The sequence below is a fragment of the Larimichthys crocea genome, chromosome VII (genome assembly GCF_000972845.2).
Source record: "Larimichthys crocea isolate SSNF chromosome VII, L_crocea_2.0, whole genome shotgun sequence".
Taxonomy (NCBI): domain Eukaryota; kingdom Metazoa; phylum Chordata; class Actinopteri; family Sciaenidae; genus Larimichthys; species Larimichthys crocea.
The window spans coordinates 28,771,909-28,791,168 of NC_040017.1; the positions used below are offsets into that span (position 1 = coordinate 28,771,909).

The 19,260-nt window shown below is 48.0% G+C and overlaps 1 protein-coding gene across 1 annotated transcript in view; it reads right to left on the reverse strand.

The window, feature by feature from the left end:
- ltbp4 (latent transforming growth factor beta binding protein 4) overlaps positions 1-19,260 on the reverse strand; it is a 28,095-nt gene that overhangs the window by 4,536 nt on the left and 4,299 nt on the right. The window contains exons 4-35 of the mRNA XM_027280770.1: positions 19,073-19,246; positions 17,988-18,087; positions 17,115-17,174; positions 16,014-16,136; positions 13,746-13,922; positions 13,324-13,461; positions 12,608-13,219; positions 12,244-12,393; positions 11,293-11,424; positions 10,821-10,946; positions 10,622-10,735; positions 10,417-10,536; positions 10,220-10,333; positions 9,935-10,054; positions 9,725-9,844; positions 8,925-9,044; positions 8,723-8,848; positions 8,492-8,617; positions 7,165-7,287; positions 6,897-7,028; positions 6,690-6,815; positions 6,291-6,434; positions 5,976-6,209; positions 5,813-5,884; positions 5,166-5,294; positions 4,787-5,040; positions 3,113-3,239; positions 2,907-3,032; positions 1,805-2,034; positions 1,634-1,705; positions 995-1,095; positions 738-877 (exon numbers count right to left, since the gene is read on the reverse strand). Coding sequence (XP_027136571.1) covers positions 738-877; positions 995-1,095; positions 1,634-1,705; positions 1,805-2,034; positions 2,907-3,032; positions 3,113-3,239; positions 4,787-5,040; positions 5,166-5,294; positions 5,813-5,884; positions 5,976-6,209; positions 6,291-6,434; positions 6,690-6,815; positions 6,897-7,028; positions 7,165-7,287; positions 8,492-8,617; positions 8,723-8,848; positions 8,925-9,044; positions 9,725-9,844; positions 9,935-10,054; positions 10,220-10,333; positions 10,417-10,536; positions 10,622-10,735; positions 10,821-10,946; positions 11,293-11,424; positions 12,244-12,393; positions 12,608-13,219; positions 13,324-13,461; positions 13,746-13,922; positions 16,014-16,136; positions 17,115-17,174; positions 17,988-18,087; positions 19,073-19,246 — 4,762 coding nt within the window. The remainder of the gene's footprint in view (positions 1-737; positions 878-994; positions 1,096-1,633; positions 1,706-1,804; positions 2,035-2,906; positions 3,033-3,112; positions 3,240-4,786; positions 5,041-5,165; positions 5,295-5,812; positions 5,885-5,975; positions 6,210-6,290; positions 6,435-6,689; positions 6,816-6,896; positions 7,029-7,164; positions 7,288-8,491; positions 8,618-8,722; positions 8,849-8,924; positions 9,045-9,724; positions 9,845-9,934; positions 10,055-10,219; positions 10,334-10,416; positions 10,537-10,621; positions 10,736-10,820; positions 10,947-11,292; positions 11,425-12,243; positions 12,394-12,607; positions 13,220-13,323; positions 13,462-13,745; positions 13,923-16,013; positions 16,137-17,114; positions 17,175-17,987; positions 18,088-19,072; positions 19,247-19,260) is intronic.

The window sequence follows — 19,260 nt, forward strand, 5'->3', positions numbered from 1 at the left end:
AAACCTTCATTGTCTCATTAATCATGTCACTAACTAAACTTCTTCCCTGGAGTTTCTGTCTCTGTCGTCCAGCAGGTTCTCGTGGATCGTGGTCCTGCACGACGTCCACTACACATATTACTACTGTCATTATTGCTGCCATATCTCCATCACAGTTTATAGTTGTTGATGGTTTGCTGGGAGAGGGATCCCTCCTCTGTGGCTCTTCCTGAGGTTTCTTCCACCTTTTTTCCCTGTTAAAGGTTTTTGTGGGCAAGTTTTTCCTCACTGAACCGAGGGTCTAAGGACAGGGGTGTCACTCCCTGTACAGATTGTAAAGCCTCAGAGGAAAATGGACTTTGTGACTTTGGGCTGTACAAATAAAACCTGATTTGATTGATTTTGGCCAGTCCAGGAATCGAACCAGCCACCTTCTCTAACACAACAAAAAAACAGTAATGAGGCACCACAGAAGAATATTAACAGTCCAGGACCCTTTAATAACTTTATTCTTCATAATCAGAAAATTGAAGGTTCGTTTCTTTGCAGATGATACAGTTTTATCTTTATTTAAACCTGCTTACCGTTACCACATGTATCTCATCATGTATTCATCTTTGGTTCATTTCTTTACAATCTAAAGGCGGACTAAGGTAATATAACAGATGAGGAAAACTGGACTGAGAGAAGGAGGGACCATGAATGGGAAGAACGAGGGAGAAGGTGGTGAAGGTGGAGGTGAGGTGGAGGCGTCTTACCCACGGTGAGGTGAGACGAGTTGACACAGTTGCGTTGCGTGTCGTCGAGGACCAGAGGGTGTTGACAGCTGCAGTAATACGAACCCACCGTGTTGACGCAAACTCCGCCCACGCAACCTCCTCCTCGCACTCGTCGTGATCTGAGCAGCAGCAGACAGACCAGGACAGACCGACAGACAGACAGACAGACAGCAGTTGCTGGCGGGCCTGTTTGAACTGAACTAAATGAAGGTGAGGCTGAAGTGTGTTTTGTTTACGTACGACACACTCCAGCACTGCTGTTGTTAGAGTATCCACTGGAGCAGTAGCCGTTGTATCCGGGGATGTTGTTGACACACACTCCGTTCTTTACACACCTCTGGATGGAAACGTTTCACTCATCCACATCTGGAAGAAGGAAGACAACTCGAGTTGTATTTTATGAAAAAAGAGCTTTTTTCTTATCCTTTTAGGTTTTAATGGTATTTACTGAAGGTAGTCCAAAAAAAAAAATGTTATCAAGAAGACGTTTGTCTTTTTTCTGTGTCGTCTAAACAGATTTATGGACGTGAAGTTATGACGTATGAACCTGAAGCCACGAGGGGTCAGCACAGCTGCACAGGATATCACGTGGCATCGTAACAACCTTTTTAAAAATATACAATCCGCTCTGTTTCACTGATTTCTGTGATGCAACAAACTAAAGTAATGTTTCTTTTTAAAGTTTCTCTGATTGTTCAGGTGGAACCCGACCCTGGAAAGTTAAATAAATGTGACGAGCTGAACTCCAACTATGTTCAGAAGTTCCACGAGCAAAGAGCTCAAAGAACCCGAACCTGCTCAAACTTCCTGCAGTTTGTTCACTGAATATGAAACACTGAGTGTGTGAGTGTGGTCAGGTGCGTCTGCATGGTCACCTGTGTAGCTGAAGGCTCCTGGTCCGGTGGTGACATATCCTCTCCCGCTGGGACACAGAGACTGAAACTCGGCTGCACACAAACATAGGAAACACTCTTTAACTCTGACAGTGTCATCCTGAGGCTCGTGGTTGTCTGTGGTGTCGTTGTGCTGTGTCTGTGGCGTCTCACCTGTGTATGTGGCGGGCAGGTGTGGTACTGGCAGCCCAGCCCCCAGCCCTCCCCCACCGTGCGCGCACTCCTGCTGGCTGTGTTGGTGGCCAGCAGGCTGCAGGTGCCCCGCTCAGCCAGGTTGTAGTAACACTCCCTCAGCTCACCTGGACGAGCCGCAGGGAGGGGAGGCATCACGGGAGGTGACTCCCCCACACTGAAGTGGGAGGAGGAGGAGTCCAGAGCTCCTCCTGCCAACAAAAGGAGAGGTTTAATGTAACGATCATGTGACTTAATGTAACGTTAATGTAACGTATGTAAGTAAGCTCACCTTTTCGTGCCGTGTTGACACACCGCCTGATGCTCGGGTCGAACTCGTCTCCACGCCGGTCACACTCACACATGAACGAACCTCAACATTCTCACAACGTGCGAACCGCACACACAGCATAAAACCACTCATCCTCTCTGACAGCACACAACAACCACACAGACACACACCACGACGACAGACACACACACAAACACACAACACACGACACACACCACACACCAGACAACAGAACAACACACACACAACAGACACACACAGACAACACACGACGACGCACACGACATACGAACACACCAAGACCAACACAGCAGACAGACACACACAGACGACACACACCAGACAGCACCACACACAGACAGAACACACCCAACGAACGACACACGACAGACAGACACACAGACACACACACACAGACACACACAGCGACAGACACACCAACAGACACACACACACCGACACACACACAGACAAACAGACACACACGACGACACACACAGCAGACAGCACACACAGACACACACACAGACACACACAGGACACACACACACACCACACACACACAGACACCCACACACACACACACACACCACAACAGACACACACACAGACAACACACCACCACACACCGACACCACACACACAGACACACACACCACAGAACCCACACACACACCACACACACACACACACACACACCACACACCGATAAATGCTTGTTCTTATTATCTTTGATTAAAACCTGTGCCTACATTACCCCCGATGCAGCAGTCCGTCCACCACACATAGTACCCTCACAGGCCTTCCCGTCGGCGGTGGAGGTGCAGCCCTGGTGGCACACGCACAGGTACCTTCCTATCAGGTTCTGACAGGTGGCGTGTTCTCCGCAGATCGTCGAGTTGGCACATTCGTCAACGTCTGAGAGAGAAGAGAGGCGTTCAGAGTGTCAACTGTTACATCTGTTTGTGCAACACTTCCTCCAGAACGTGTAGACTCACCCTCACCGCTGCGGGAAGGCGCTCCCGAGACCGGCTCGCAGGAAGCGAGACAGCGGTATGAACCAATCGTGTTCTCGCAGCACTGCGAGCCGCAGACTGGCCGCCGGACGGACGCACTCATCGACATCTGAGACACACAGAGGAGAGAGAGACAGAGTGAATGAGCTATCAGCGGAAAAATCAGACAGCTTTGTCTAAACTATTGTGTGTGTGGTGTGTGTGTGTGTGTGTGTGTGTGTGGTGTGTGTGTGTGTACCGAGGCAGGCGTCCTCTCTGGGTTGGTGGTGAAGCCGGTCTGACATTGGCACTGAAACGATCCTTCAGGTTCACACAGCGACCGTCCGCACACACACCGGGCTTCACCACACTCGTCCACATTCTACAGACAGAACACACACACACACACACCACACACACACACACACACACACACACACACACACAAACACACACACGTTGTCATGGGACGGGCCAAAGATGACATCACCATTAACATCAGCTCTATAAGCAGTCCAGACCTGAGCTGTGAGCTGCTGGCAGCAAACAACAGAACCACAGTCACAAACCTCCAACATACAGAACCTGGACCGGCCCGACCTGAATATTTATGGATCCTGTCAGAAACACGAGTTCTGTATGCGAGTTAAACCTCCTCCATTTTGTTTGTTTGTCTTCCAGAGACCCGCTGGACTGGCTTCAAGTGTCACATCTGAAGGTTGTTCAACATACACTGTTAAAAACTAGCTGGAGTTAAAAGCTGGATCCACTACGACTCCAGAACTACAGAGACCAGACAACAAAGGGAGAAAGGGAAGACAGGAAGTTGACGAAAGACGTTTGTTCACACCTTCAAACTGTCCAGAACAAGCACACCTGACGGTGGAGGACGAAGTAAAAGTCTAAGAGTAGACTGAAGAGCTTCAAGTTAGTGCTGGCTCAGGTCAGTCCTTAGTTATGCTGCCATAGGATTCTCTCTCTGTCTCTCTGTCTCTTCAGGGTTATTCCTAGTCAGGCTCGGGGTTGGTTGAAGAAACCTTCATGTCTCATTAATCATGTCACTAACTAAACTTCTTCCCTGGAGTTTCTGTCTCTGTCGTCCAGCAGGTTCTCGTGGATCGTGGCTGCTGCTGTGGTCCTGCATGACGTCCACTACACATATTACTACTGTCATTATTGCTGCCATGTCTCCATCACAGTTTAGAGTTAGTTGATGATTTGCTGGGAGAGGGATCCCTCCTCTGTGGCTCTTCCTGAGGTTTCTTCCACCTTTTTTCCCTGTTAAAGTTTTTTGTGGGCAAGTTTTTCCTCACTGGAACCGAGGGTCTAAGGACAGAGGGTGTCACTCCCTGTACAGATTGTGAAGCCTCAGAGGAAAATGGACTTTGTGACTTTGGGCTATACAAATAAAATCTGATTTGATTTGATTTTGCCAGTCCAGGAATCGAACCAGCCACCTTCTCTAACAACAACAACAACAGTAATGAGGCACCACAGAAGAATATTAACAGTCCAGGACACTTTAATAACTTTATTCTTCATAATCAGAAAATTGAAGGTTCGTTTCTTTGCAGACGATACAGTTTTATCTTTATTTAAACCCTGCTTACCGTTACCACATGTATCTCATCATGTATTCATCTTTTTGGTTCATTTCTTTACAATCTAAAGGCGGACTAATGAATAAATGAACAGATGAGGAAAACTGGGACTGAGAGAAGGAGGGACCATGAATGGGAAGAACGAGGGAGAAGGTGAGTGAAGGTGGAGGTGAGGTGGAGGCGTCTTACCCACGGTGAGGTGAGACGAGTTGACACAGTTGCGTTGCGTGTCGTCGAGGACCAGAGGATGTTGACAGCTGCAGTAATACGAACCCACCGTGTTGACGCAAACTCCGCCCACGCAACTCTCCTCCTCGCACTCGTCGTGATCTGAGGCAGACAGACAGACAGACAGACAGACAGACAGACAGACAGACAGACAGCAGTTTGCTGAGCGGGCCTGTTTGAACTGAACTAAATGAAGGTGAGGCTGAAGGTGTGTTTGTTTTACGTACCGACACACTCCAGCAGCGTGCTGTTGTAGACGTATCCACTGGAGCAGTAGCAGTTGTATCCGGGGATGTTGTTGACACACACTCCGTTCTTACACACCTCTGGATGGAAACGCTTACACTCATCCACATCTGGAAGGAGGAAGACAACGCGAGTTGTATTTTATAAAAAAAAGAGCTTTTTATCTTATCCTTTCAGATTTTATTGGTATTTACTGAAGGTAGTCCAAAAAAATATGTTATCAAGAAGACGTTTGTCTTTTTTCTGTGTCGTCTAAACAGATTTATGGACGTGAAGTTATGACGTATGAACCTGAAGCACCACGAGGGGTCAGCACAGCTGCACAGGATATCACGTGGCATCGTAACAAACCTTTTTAAAAATATACAATCCGTCTGTTTCTGAGCATTTCACTGATTTCTGTGATGCAAACTAAAGTAAATGTTTCTTTTTAAAGTTTCTCTGATTGTTTCAGGTGGGACCCTGGAAAGTTAAATAAATGTGACGAGCTGAACTCAAACTATGTTCAGAAGTTCAAACGAGCAAAGAGCTCCAAGAACCTGAACCTGCTCAAACTTCCTGCAGTTTGTTCACTGAATATGAAACACTGAGTGTGTGAGTGTGGTCAGGTGTGTCTGCATGTGGTCACCTGTGTAGCTGAAGGCTCCTGGTCCGGTGGTGACATATCCTCTCCCGCTGGGACACAGAGACTGAAACTCGGCTGCACACAAACATAGGAACGCTCTTTAACCTCTGACGGTGTCATCCTGAGGGCTCGTGCGTTGTCTGTGCTGTTGTCTGTGGCGTCTCACCTGTGTATGTGGCGGGGCAGGTGTGGTACTGGCAGCCCAGCCCCCAGCCCTCCCCCACCGTGCAGCAGCACTCCTGCTGGCTGGTGTTGGTGGCCAGCAGGCTGCAGGTGCCCCGCTCAGCCAGGTTGTAGTAACACTCCCTCAGCTCACCTGGACGAGCCGCAGGGAGGGGAGGCATCACGGGAGGTGACTCCCCCACACTGACGTGGGAGGAGGAGGAGTCCAGAGCTCCTCCTGCAAAAAGGAGAGTTTAATGTAACGTTCATGTGACGTTAATGTAACGTTAATGTAACGTTAATGTAACGTAAAGCTCACCTTGTCGTGCCGTGTTGACACACCGCCTGATGCTCGGGTCGAACTCGTCTCCACGCCGGTCACACTCACACATGAACGAACCCTCAACATTCTCACAACGTGCAGAACCGCACACACCAGGCATAGACACACACTCATCCTCGTCTGACAGACACACAGACACACACACACACACACACACACACACACACACACACACACAGACAGACAGACAGACAGACAGACAGACAGACAGACAGACATATACACACAGACACACAGACACACACACAGACACACACAGACACACACACACACACACACACACAGATAAATGCTTGTTCTTATCATCCTTTGTGATTAAAACCTGCTGCCTACATTACCCACGATGCAGCAGTCCGTCCACCACACCATACGTACCCTCACAGGCCTTCCCGTCGGCGGTGGAGGTGAAGCCCTGGTGGCACACGCACAGGTACCTTCCTATCAGGTTCTGACAGGTGGCGTGTTCCCCGCAGATCGTCGAGTTGGCACATTCGTCAACGTCTGAGAGAGAAGAGGCGTTCAGAGTGTCAACTGTTGACGATCTGTTTGTGCAACACTTCCTCCAGAACGTGTCAGACTCACCCTCACCGCTGCGGGAAGGCGACTCCCGATAGACCGGCTCGCAGGAAGCGAGACAGCGGTATGAACCAATCGTGTTCTCGCAGCACTGCGAGCCGCAGACTGAGCCGCCGGACGAGACGCACTCATCGACATCTGAGAGACACAGAGAGAGAAAGACAGAGACAGAGTTAATGAGCTATCAGCGGAAAATTCAGACCAGCTTTAGTCTAAACATGTGAGTGTGTGTGTGTGTGTGTGTGTGTGTGCGTGTGTGTGTGTGTGTGTATACCGAGGCAGGCGGTCCTCTCTGGGTTGGTGGTGAAGCCGGTCTGACATTGGCACTGAAACGATCCTTCAGTGTTCACACAGCGACCGTCCGCACACACACCGGGCTTCACACACTCGTCCACATCTACAGACAGAAACACACACACACACACACACACACACACGCACACACACACACACACACACACACACGTTGTCATGAGGACGGGCCAAAGATGACATCACCATTACATCAGCTCTATAAGCAGTCCAGACCTGAGCTGTGAGCTGCTGGCAGCAGAACAACAGAACCACAGTCACAAACCTCCAACATACAGAACCTGGACCGGCCCGACCTGAATATTTATGGATCCTGTCAGAACACAGAGTTCTGTATGCGAGTTAAACCTCCTCCATTTTGTTTGTTTGTCTTCCAGAGACCCGCTGGACTGGACTTCAAGTGTCACATCTGAAGGTTGTTCAACATTAACACTGTTAAAAACTAGCTGGAGTTAAAAGCTGGATCCACTACGGCTCCAGAACTACAGAGACCAGACAACAAAGGGAGAAAGGGAAGACAGGAAGTTTGACTTCTGGTTCAGTGGTCCTTGTACCAAACCAACTTTAATTTCCAGTCTCTTTTCAAGTCTAGTGTATGGACAAATCACTGAAGTCAAAGGTCAAAGGTCAGGAGTTCAGAAAGTGTTCAGGAGCCTCTGATGTCTGATGCTGTATTATTTATTGACGCTTGATCAAGGAGAATTAGAGACACTCTCAAAGTTCATCAGAAGTGCCTGAGTCGGTCTCACATTCTGCCCAACTCATCCTGGTGGATCGACTTTAAACCCCAAGATAACAGCACAAATACTACACGCCCAGAATGAGTCACAGAGAATGTCTTTACCCATGGAGGTGTTATTGTCAGCATGTTCTAGTCTGGAGACACAGATGTCTGTTTACGCAGATTGGACCGTCAACAACAAGCTATCTATTATGTCTATGAAGGCAGCAACAGGTCTCTGTGACCCTGGACACCACAGTGTGGAGATAGACTGGCACCTACTGTTCCCAACCAAAGCCAAACAACTAATACTGCTGAGGACCTCAAGGCCCACACGGGACCTCAAGGCCCACACGGGACCTCGAGGCCCACACGGGACCCCGTTAACCTCAGGAGAGGAAACTCAGAACAAAGTGATGTGAACAGTGTCAACGACCAATAGGACTTCTCTCTTCAGCACCGTCGGGTAGCCGGTGACCGGCTCACTGCAGCCTTCAAAATGTTTCAAAATATATGAACTAAATATGAAATAAAACATAGAAACACACACACACACTGCGTGACTCACCGAGGCAGGCTGTCTGGTTGAGGCTCAGTTTGAACCCCTGAGCACACACACACGTGTACGACCCGGCCGTGTTCACACACTCTCCTCGGGGGAAACAGAAATCTCCCTCCAAACACTCGTTAATGTCTGCGGACACACACACACACACACACACACACACACACACACACACTCATATTGTAATGATATAAACATGATGATGATGATGTCGTCCTTCATCAGTGACCTCACCTCTGCACTGCCTCCCCAGACTCGGCGCTCGGTATCCGGGACGACAGTCACACCTGAACGAGCCGACCGTGTTCACACACACACGCTTGGCCTCGCACGCCCCGGCGCTCGCACACTCATCAATATCTGCAGAGAGAGGGGGCGGGGCTTAAGGACACTGTGTGTGTGTGTGTGTGTGTGTGTGTGTGTGTGTGTTTGTTACCTTTACAGGAGCCGTCCTGGCTGCTGTATCCGGGCTGACACGACACACACCGATATGAACCCACAGTGTTCACACACTGCTGACCGGGACACTGAGAGGGCTGAACACACTCGTCCACATCTGACACACACACACACACACACACACACACACACACTTTATGCGGCAAAGGTCCACAGGTTGGAATCAAGACGCTGTACATCATGTGACACACACTGTACCAGGTGAGCTAGCCTGGTGTCATGTGATCAATATGGTCCATGATTCATATATATGAGGAGCTCTGATTGGTCAACAAGTCATGTAGAACGTGCTCAACACTAAAAAATCTGTCCCAAATATTTTTCTAAAAATAATCTGGAAAACAACAGAAAAATCCCCAAAAATATGAGTAATATATTTTTAAAAATTAAAGAAAACTGGTAAAATATCAAAAAAAAATTCGTCGCATCCGTCAACACCGAGAAAATATCTAAAATATTGATAAAAAAAAAAAAAAAATCGGACAAATAAATATATTTATACACATATATAGTTAAATATCAGTAAATGATTTAAAATATCTGTTAAAATATGAGAGAACGATGTGAACGACCAGGTGTGTGTGTGTTGGTTTAACCTGTTTTACGAGGACGCTTGATCAGAACACACGCTGACTTACGAGGACGTACCGGAAATGACTCGCTACCGCCCCCTATCGAAACGTCCTCATAATTACATGTGACTGACTTCTAGTGTGTGTGTGTGTGTGTGTGTGTGTGTGTGTGTGTGTGTGTGTGTGTGTGTGTGTGTGTGTGTACCTGCACACACTCTGTTCACACTCTGGTATCCCTGCTCACAGTCCACACAGCTGTACGACCCGTCCGTGTTCACACACTGCTGACCCCGACAAACCTCGCGGTCCTCACACTCGTTCACATCTACAGACAGAGAGAGACGACAGAGAGTGTGTGTGAGTGTGTGTGTTTGAGAGAGAGTGTGTGTGTCTTTGTATGTGTGTGTGTATGTACCTGCACACTGTCTGTTGACGAGTGTGTATCCTGGTCGACACGACATGCAGCGGTACGATCCCACAGTGTTCACACACATCTGACCGGGACACTGAGACGGCTCCGCACACTCGTCTACATCTGAACACACACACACACACACACACACACACACACACACAAAATACACTTCTACCAACAGCTGTCAGCTTAGCTTAGCATAAAGACTGGAAACAGAGGGAAACAGCTAGCCTAGCTCCTCTAAACATCGTTACTGAAGTAAAGGATCCAAAGCAGCCGCGTTACCTGTGCAGGTGTTGTTCTGGAGCTTGTAACCATGGCGACAGACACAGCGGTAGCTTCCAGGTGTGTTTTCACAGCGAGCGTTGGTGCAGGGCGCCTGGCGGCACTCGTCGATGTCTGCAGACAGTCACAGCGACGTGCTTCATCAGTCACAGCATTGAAGGCAGAGTTTAACAGCCTGTACGGACAGGTGTGCTCACCTGTGCAGAGCCTGTTGGACAGTCTGTATCCAGGCTGACAGGAGACGCAGCGGTACGAGCCCTGACTGTTGATACACTCCTGACCTGGACACTGCAGGGGGTCCTCGCACTCGTCCACATCTGAAACACACACACACCTGAGTGTGAGATCAGATCTATAATCACATCCAATCATACAGCTTCGATGTCCACCAGGTGTGTTTACCTGTGCAGGTGTTCCCGCTGACTCTGTAACCGAGGCGACACACACACCTGTAGCTGCCCGGCGTGTTGTCACAGCGACCGTTGCTGCAGGGATTCTGCTGACACTCGTCGATGTCTGAGGACGTGACGCAGCGATGTCATGACAACAAACAGGAAATGACACGAGACACGTAAAGAAACAAACAGGAAGTGGACGTCACCTTGACAACCGGTCTGCTGGCTGCTGCTCCTGTATCCAGACGGACACACACACCTGTAGCTGCCCATCGAGTTCACACACTCCCCCACCGGACACACACCTGGAGACTGCGCACACTCGTTCACGTCTACACACACACACACACACACACACACACACACACACACACACACACACATTATTTTAAAAAGTAAATTAACGATGGTTAGTTGGAACTTTTTCAGTCACCTGGAAACTTTTAATCTTAATTAAAATAAACTTTCCTCAATTATCTGCTGGAAATATCTGAATTATATACTATGAATATAATATATATAATAAAAAATCATAATCATATTTAATATCTGAGAAATATTAATAATATATTATAATACAAATCAAGAAAAAATCAAAAACATGACCTGAAAAAAAAAAAAAAATAATAATAATAATAATATATATATATACTATTGTGTGTGTGTGTGTGTTCATACCTTGGCAGTACGTGCGCTGAGTGTTGGGCTGGTATCCTTGATCACACACACAGATGTGTCTTCCACCTGGCTGATCCACACAGCGGCCACGCCCACACACACCTGGTCTGGTCTCACACACACCTCGCACTGCTGCGTGCGGACACACACACACACACACACACACACGTTCAGATCATGAATACACACTCTACACTGTGAAATCGTCCTGGTGGTCTACAAACACTCTCAGGACTCTTCTTGTCGTGGAAATCATTTCAGAAGATTCATATTTAATGTTTAGTCTCAGCTTGTATGATTACAGTCATAATCAGGATCGATTCGATCTTGGTGGGCCGCTTTGATTTCAGTTTGATTCTTGAGCTAACTTCTTGCAACATAAACTCTCTTCATGCCAAAAGGAGTTTTTGACTCTTCTTTGGACCTTCACCTCCGCTGTAGTTCTACATTGGTGGAAAGAGGTCCAGATTTACTTCACAAGAACAGTTCCTAAGGAAGACGCCCAGGAGGATCCTGATCAGATACCTGAACCACCTCAACTGTCTGTGAAGGACAGCTCTACTCCGAGCTTCCTCCAGATGTCCAGGCTGAGCCCTGCCACCCTACAGAGGAAGCTCATTTCAGCTGCTTGTATCCGCGATCTCATTCTTTGGGTCACTACCCAAAGCTCATGAGGGATGGAACATAGATGGACTGGAAAATCAAGAAGCTCAGCTCCCTCTGAACCACAACGGTCCAGTACAATGGCCACAATACTGCTGACCCCACACCAATCTGCTGGTCCATCTCACGCACCATTTTCCTATCACTTGTGAACAAGACCCCAAGATACTTCAATTTCTTCACTTGGGGCAGCAACTTGGAACGAGCGCTATCCACCGCTTTCCACCGGAAGAACGCACTGATTCTGGTTTCAAGGTAGTGTTGGACTCTTTCTGTGCTGGTACTCACTCTGGACTCGGGTCGTCGGGCTCACAGGTGGTCTGCTGCTGGGCCTCGACCCACGCTCAGGAGTCTGCGGCTGGGCCGGAGATGGGAGAGTGTCCCCTCTAGCTGGTGGTGGATCGGGCCGGGGAGGCACAGGGGAGGACCGACCGGCTGCTGAGGAGAAGCACTGCATTCAGAATTGTTCTTAAGTACAGTACGTAGCCATAAAGAAAGGGAGGATCTAGACAGACCACTACAACCTGAGAGTCTACTGGACTAAAGGTGATCCTTTGTGGACTGCAGGCAGCAGAACCGGTTAGTCAGATTTCATTGAAATGATAAAAAAGTGTGGACTAAGAGCAAGGCAGTATTTTGGAGCTTCTGTTACCTTGAGTCCCGGTGGACGGAGGTTGTGGTCTTGGATGTGCAGGAGCAAGGTCAAGCTGGTTCTGTTGGGTTCCGTGTCTGCCTGTAGTCTGGGGTTTGTCTTGGGTGACTGTGGTGCCAGTGCTTCCCGGGTGAACAGGCCTGGAGGAAGGAGAGTCTGGACGAGACGGAGGCTGAGGTCGAGGCTGAGACGGAGGCTGGGGTCGTGGCTGGGGTTGAGGTGGAAGCTGGGGCTGGGGCTGGGGCTGAGGTCGTGGTACAGGCTGGGGCTGAGGTCGGGGTACAGGCTGGGGTACAGGCTGGGGCTGAGGCCGGGGTACAGGCTGAGGCTGAGGTCGGGGTACAGGCTGAGGCTGAGGCCGTGGTACAGGCTGGGGCTGAGGTCGGGGTACAGGCTGAGGCTGAGGCCGGGGTACAGGCTGGGGCTGAGGCCGGGGTACAGGCTGGGGCTGAGGTCGTGGTACGGGCTGGGGTGGACTGGGTCTAGTGTGGGTACCAGCTGATCCTGTACTGGATCCGACCCCTGAAGTACTCGCTCCACCAGCAGTCGCACCAGAGGAAGAGGGCTTATCCTGAGACCTGGAGGCTCCGCTGCTACTGGAAGTACCAGCACCTGGCAGGGAAGGGTTAGAGATGCTAAAGCCAAAATCTCATGCAGGTGTTGTTGTTATGAGCAGACAGTAAACAGTATGTTCTAGCTGGATCTATATCAGGTACCCTGGTTATCCTGGTTTCCGTGGGGTACCAGCGAAGCTCCTTGGTTCCCGAGCTGCTCGGTGACTCTCTGGTTGAACTGCAGGGCTGAAGCGGAGTAGTGATAACCGGGTCCGGCTGGACAGATCTCCTTAAAGGCCACTGGAGGAGGAGCCAGAAGAAACTTTTAAAAATCATGTCTTCAGCAGAGCGAACTGCAATTCTGGGAAAAGTCAACAGTTAGTGGGATTCATCCTCTGAGGACCATGAGTGTCAAAGTTTTCCAAAACTTCCCAGGCCAGGTCAGAAAATTTGTGGCTATAAAAGTTTAAAAAAGGGGGCAACACTGCAGATGTTTTACATGACTCTGCTTTGCTGGAGATAAAAGTTGCTTTGCATGTTTACCTTTTCGTAACCAACTAGCAGTCGAATTTCTGGTAACCAACCTGAACCAAAGTACGGACATCTCTGGCAGTTGGGTCCCCAGGCTTTGCCTACTCGGCTGCAGCAGCAGATCTGCTTGGTGATGTTCCTCAGGATGGGTAGAGAGCAAGAGGATGGACCCTGACCCGAACCCAGAACCCGGTAACACTGACTCTTCTCTTCTGATATCACACTCTGGGCTGGGGAGGACACACGTGAGGACAGAGTTACAAACGCATCAAGGAGCTCGTCATGGGAATCCAAACAGGCACCAGCAGAGCCCTGCATGCAGAATCAGTAACATGCTGTTTCCCCGCCCGGTCCATTCAGGCTCACATCAGCATTCAAACAAGACAGCCTCGACAGAGACTCGACACAAATCAAGCAAGCTTTGACATCACAGCGCCAACACCCCCAAGGTTTGACTGGACACGAAAGGAGGGAGAACATATGTAAGAACAGGAAAAGAGAACAGAACATACAATAAAAGGTATAGCATTCTGTACAAAATTTAGCAGTCACCTAAACCCTAACCGCCTTTGGGAGCACCACCTTCAGGAGGTGGTAACATCTCAAAAAACAGGTCATTGGGTAGCCACATGTGGACTGTGGTGGTACTCAAACTCGTCTTATAACATTTAATAATCCTAGTCTTTACTTTAAATCAAGAGAATTATTCAGGTTTATGACTGGTTATGTTGTCTGGTTAGATGTCAAGTTGTCATAAACAACAACAACAACAACATATAACAATGTCTAACAACAAGTTTTCATTAAAAGTGACACCAAATTAAGTTTTGTCTTGATGTCCTTCCATATCCAGTGTCTCCAATTTGACTTTGCTCATCAATTAATTAAGATTTACCAACAAAAGAAAGACACAAACACAAACAGTAAGACAGACGAGAACACAAACAACAAAACAAAGAAAATTCAGCCAGGACAACGTTAGAACTAGACAGGACAGGCGGAGAGACGAACCAACTCTCTGCAAAAGAAAACTGTTTTTAACACCATGAAAGGTCTTTAATTTCTTAATAACTTCCTTATAATGTGATGTGGGACCACATCATCTGGGACTGACTTTAAGTCGTTGGTGAAATAAAAGGCTGAAAGACAGACACTTATTTACCATAGAAATTACACTCTGAAGCTTCATACGTGACTTTTGATGCAGTAATTAAGTTCAATTTTATCGAGAGCAAACATGTAATTTCAAGAAGACTTAATACACACCCCTCCACGAGCATTTCCAGCCAGTTTGGAAGCAACAGAGAGACGAGACGGTGTCAGGCTTAACAAATCAGCTTTGATTAGAGCGCGGTCATTGGTTACCAGATGGACCAGCATCCTGCAGCAGACCCACCCCTCCTCTTCCACCTCCTCCACCTCCTCCTCCTTCTTCTTCTCCTCAGCGAATGCCGGTCAGAATAAGCAGAGCTCCAGTCAGGCTTCAGTAAAACCATCTGAGCACCAAACTTCAGTCAGATTCCACCGATTTTCTTCAGAACAAAAGAGTTCTTTAGACGTCTGACAGAACAAAGAACCCTCTCACCTCCGACTGAACAAAGACATCCATTGACCTCCAACCACAAGTTTCATGAACTCTATGCTGAACTCAGCAAAGTCGGCGAGCCTCGCCCTGAATATTAAAGGAGCACACCGCCTATTTTACCAATCGACAGGCTTCGTCTGTTTTCATTGAGTTGTAGTTTGAAGTTTGGTTTGTTTACAGGGCTGTTCATGCAACCAAACATTTCCTGTTGCTGCTGAAAGAAGGAAAAGAAGAAGACCAACAAGATGAAGTAGAAGAACAAAGAAGCAGACAAAGTTGATGACAACCACAAAGAAAAAAAGACGGCAAGATGAAGACCAAGACAAAGAAGACCAAGAAGATGGTGATGAAGAGAAAGACAAAGACGATGACAACAACAAAGACCAAGAAGACCAAGAAGTAGAACAAGACTCCAAGATGTCGAAGAAGAAGCTGACAAAGAAAACCAAATAGACCAAGAAGAAAACAAAGAAGGTGAAGAAGACGTAAAAAGTTGTGATCATCACTACGTCATGAAGTACACAGAGTGCTTTGTAGAAGAATACTGACAGAAGGATCTCAGACACAGTGCGGAGCTCATGAGTCCCAGAGGATGAACCAGCTCCTGCAGGAGGTCTATAACTGGATGTTTGAACGGAGCTCAGATGGATTCATGAAGTCCTGATCTGGAGTCTGCGTTATTCCTCATTTCATTCCCAAGCCGACGGCTGTGTGGGTGTGTGTGTGTGTTACTTACAGATGCAGATTCCATGTGAGGCATCAAGGAGGAACCCCGCCCTACAAACACAGCTATAGCTCCCCCTGGTGTTCACACAGATCCCATTCTCACACAGCCCAGGCAGGAGGCACTCATTAACATCTACACACATATACATACATGAACACACACATACACACACGTTACCACACCTCCTCCTCGTCATCTTCTTCATGTTTCTATGTCCACGTTGGTGCATCGAGGATCGAGAGATCTTACGTTTGCTACCAATCCTTTAGATGACATTAAAAATAAATACAAACTTTATCATTATTAAGAGGAGAACAGACTGGGGATATTGTTGGGCTGTGGAAGGAGGACTTTGAGGAACTCCTCAACCCAAACATCCCGTCCTCTGTGCAGGAGGCAGACCCTGAAGCCTCGCCTACATCTCTGGTTGAGGATGCCAAGGCAGTTAGGAAGCTCTTTGGCGTTGGACATTGCTGGGCCGTCTTTTCAGGGCACTTTCACACCAGCGCTGATTGGTCCGCTTTAAATGGACCAGAGTTTGTTTCCTCGGATAGTCCAGTTTGTTTGGGCAGGTTGTGAAAGCTCATCCGAACCAAACAAGCGAACTCTGGTCCGCCTGAAAACGCGGGTATCGGTCCGCCTGAGAGCAGCTGTTGTAACTGCATGACGTTGTCCAGGTGGTTTTGGTCTGCTTTCAAAAGTGCAGTGTGAAAGTGAACCAAACCAAATGAAGGTGGCATTCCTCACCCAATCGGACCGAGTCCCGCAGACTATCCTGGCTTTAAAGCAACATCAGTGTCGCGTGGAGGATGGGTACAGTACCTGTGGAGTGGCAGACCGGGGTGGTCGTCCAGTCTACATGAGCTTCGTGGATTTGGAAAAGGCTCACGACCGGGTCATGTGCTCATGTGCGGGGTACTGAGGGAGTATGGGGCCGCTGGTACGAGCCATCCGGTCCTCGTGCAACCAAAGTGTTTGTAGAGTTGAAAGAGTCGTGTTGGTATTCTCCAAAGTGTTTGTAGAGTTGAAAGAGTCGTGTTGGTATTCTCGGTACAAAGCCAAATACTTTCTCAGTGTGTGTGTGTGTGTGTGTGTGTGTGTGTAACTCACCGGCACACTGAGCCCCATTGGATCGTTCAAATCCGACAGGACAGCTGCTGTTGTTTTGACCTGATGATGCAGAATATTACGAAATGACCAAAAACACCAGACTGTGTGTGTGTGTGTGTTTCTGTGTGTGTGTGTGTTTCTGTGTGTGTGTGTGTGTGTTTGTGTGTTTCTGTGTGTGTGTTTCTGTGTTTCTGTGTGTGTGTGTGTGTGTGTGTGTGTGTGTGTGTGTGTTTCAAGGTGTATTGCGTCACTTTCTGATTTGACAGTATGATGTGAAATTAAACGCCAACAAGTGAGCTAACACAACTTCCTGTGTGTCACACACACACACGTGCAAATGTTTGTGTGTGTGTGTGTGTGTGTGTGTGTGTGTGTGTGTGTGTTAAAGGCCTACAGTCCCAAAGAGCAGCATTCCTTTACTGTTAGTCAGCTCTGCAAGAACATGGAGGACGCATCATTACTCTCTGTGTGTGTGTGTGTGTGTGTGATAATGTCAGATAGTTATATAAGCAGCTCCTGGTGGAATATGTCCAAAATATTTCAGTCATAAAGTATCAGAGCTTCACACACACAGACACACACACACAAACGTGTGTGTGTGTGTGTGTGTGTGTGTGTGTGTGTGTGTGTGTGTGTGTGTGTGTTGGCAGCACTGTTATTATTTTTGGCCAAACCTCGAAGCTTCCATATCACCGTGGTATTTTTGGAAATCACCGTCAGAACTTCGACACACTGCATGAAAATCATGGAAGTCTTTAAAAAAGTACTTCAAGTATTTAGAGTACTCTGTTTAGTCCATGAATCTACCTATCAGTGTGTGTGTGTGTGTGTGTGTGTGTGTGTGTGTGTGCGTGCGTGCTGATTGTGTTGTACCTGTGTCCGGACAGAGGACACAGTCGGTGATGCCCCACGCCTTCCCAAGTCCTCTGCAGCACATTTCCCAACTCCTCAGACCAGGCAATGGAGAGCTGCACTACACACACACACACACACACACACATACACACACACACACACACACACACACACACATTAACTTACTGTAGAAGTCATGTGGTTGAAATAAAGACAAAAAATGTAAAAACCAAAATGTATTTGCACTAAACAGAAAGTACAGCTGAGGGTCCACAGAGGCACCGCAGGGGGTCCAGATCATGATGTGATGCAGATCACTGAGAGACTCCAAACAGAGGATGCATGTGCAGTCCAGCTGGACGAGTCAGTGGACAAAGACAAACAGCTCTTGACATTTAATAACAAATAATAATTATGCAATATTTTGTCGCTTGTCCAAGAGAAGATCTCTGAGTTAAAGAGCAAGTGACTCATTTTTAAATTTTCATTTCTGAATACGGTCCAGTATTGAGCAACACTACTGAAGTCGACATCCAGTAAAACTTTTTGTCTTTGCAGTTATTATGGACCCGACAGAGATCTTTGTTCACAGCTCCAGACTCCATTGACAAAAACATTTTAATAGAAATATCAAGTGGAAGTCTGGAAGGACGATGGAAAGTCTTTAACGTGACTCAGACTTGATCTCAGAGCTGCCTGCTGGTCCAGAAGTTGTGAAGACTCGAACTTGAAGCTTGTTGACAGCGGCTCAAACTAAAGCTGCATTTTATCACGAGGGTGAAAAACGGCCGAGGAGGGAGATTTTATCAGAAAGCAGAGAAGTGTGAACACGCCGAACATCTGCAGCCAGAAAGTTAATGTGAAGCAGAGAAGTCTGAGTCTGAACTTATTACAGGATAAAAACATAAATCACTGATTTACTTTGACCAAAAAAGGCTCGAGCAGAACAAACGGACAGGTTTTATTACACGTCAGTAAACCAGCTGTCGTCAAACAGGAGTTCACTTTGATTAAGAACTCCACTAATACTCAGGCTGAACTCTCACACTGTGTCTGTACTCCTCTAGAGGGCGCTGGTGGGACTACACTTGTTTCCGTCTCACCTGTCTGTCTTTGACCTCTCTGAAGCAGTACTTGAACCCAGCCTGCTGGTTGTACGTGCCGTCCCCTCTGAGCGTCTGCGCTTGGACCGGTCCACCTCCTGGAGCCGGAGCTCCCGCCGACCCCGAGGACGAGGAGGAAGAGAGCGTCCGCAGGGTGGGACTGAATCCAGACACCTGGAACGAAGAAG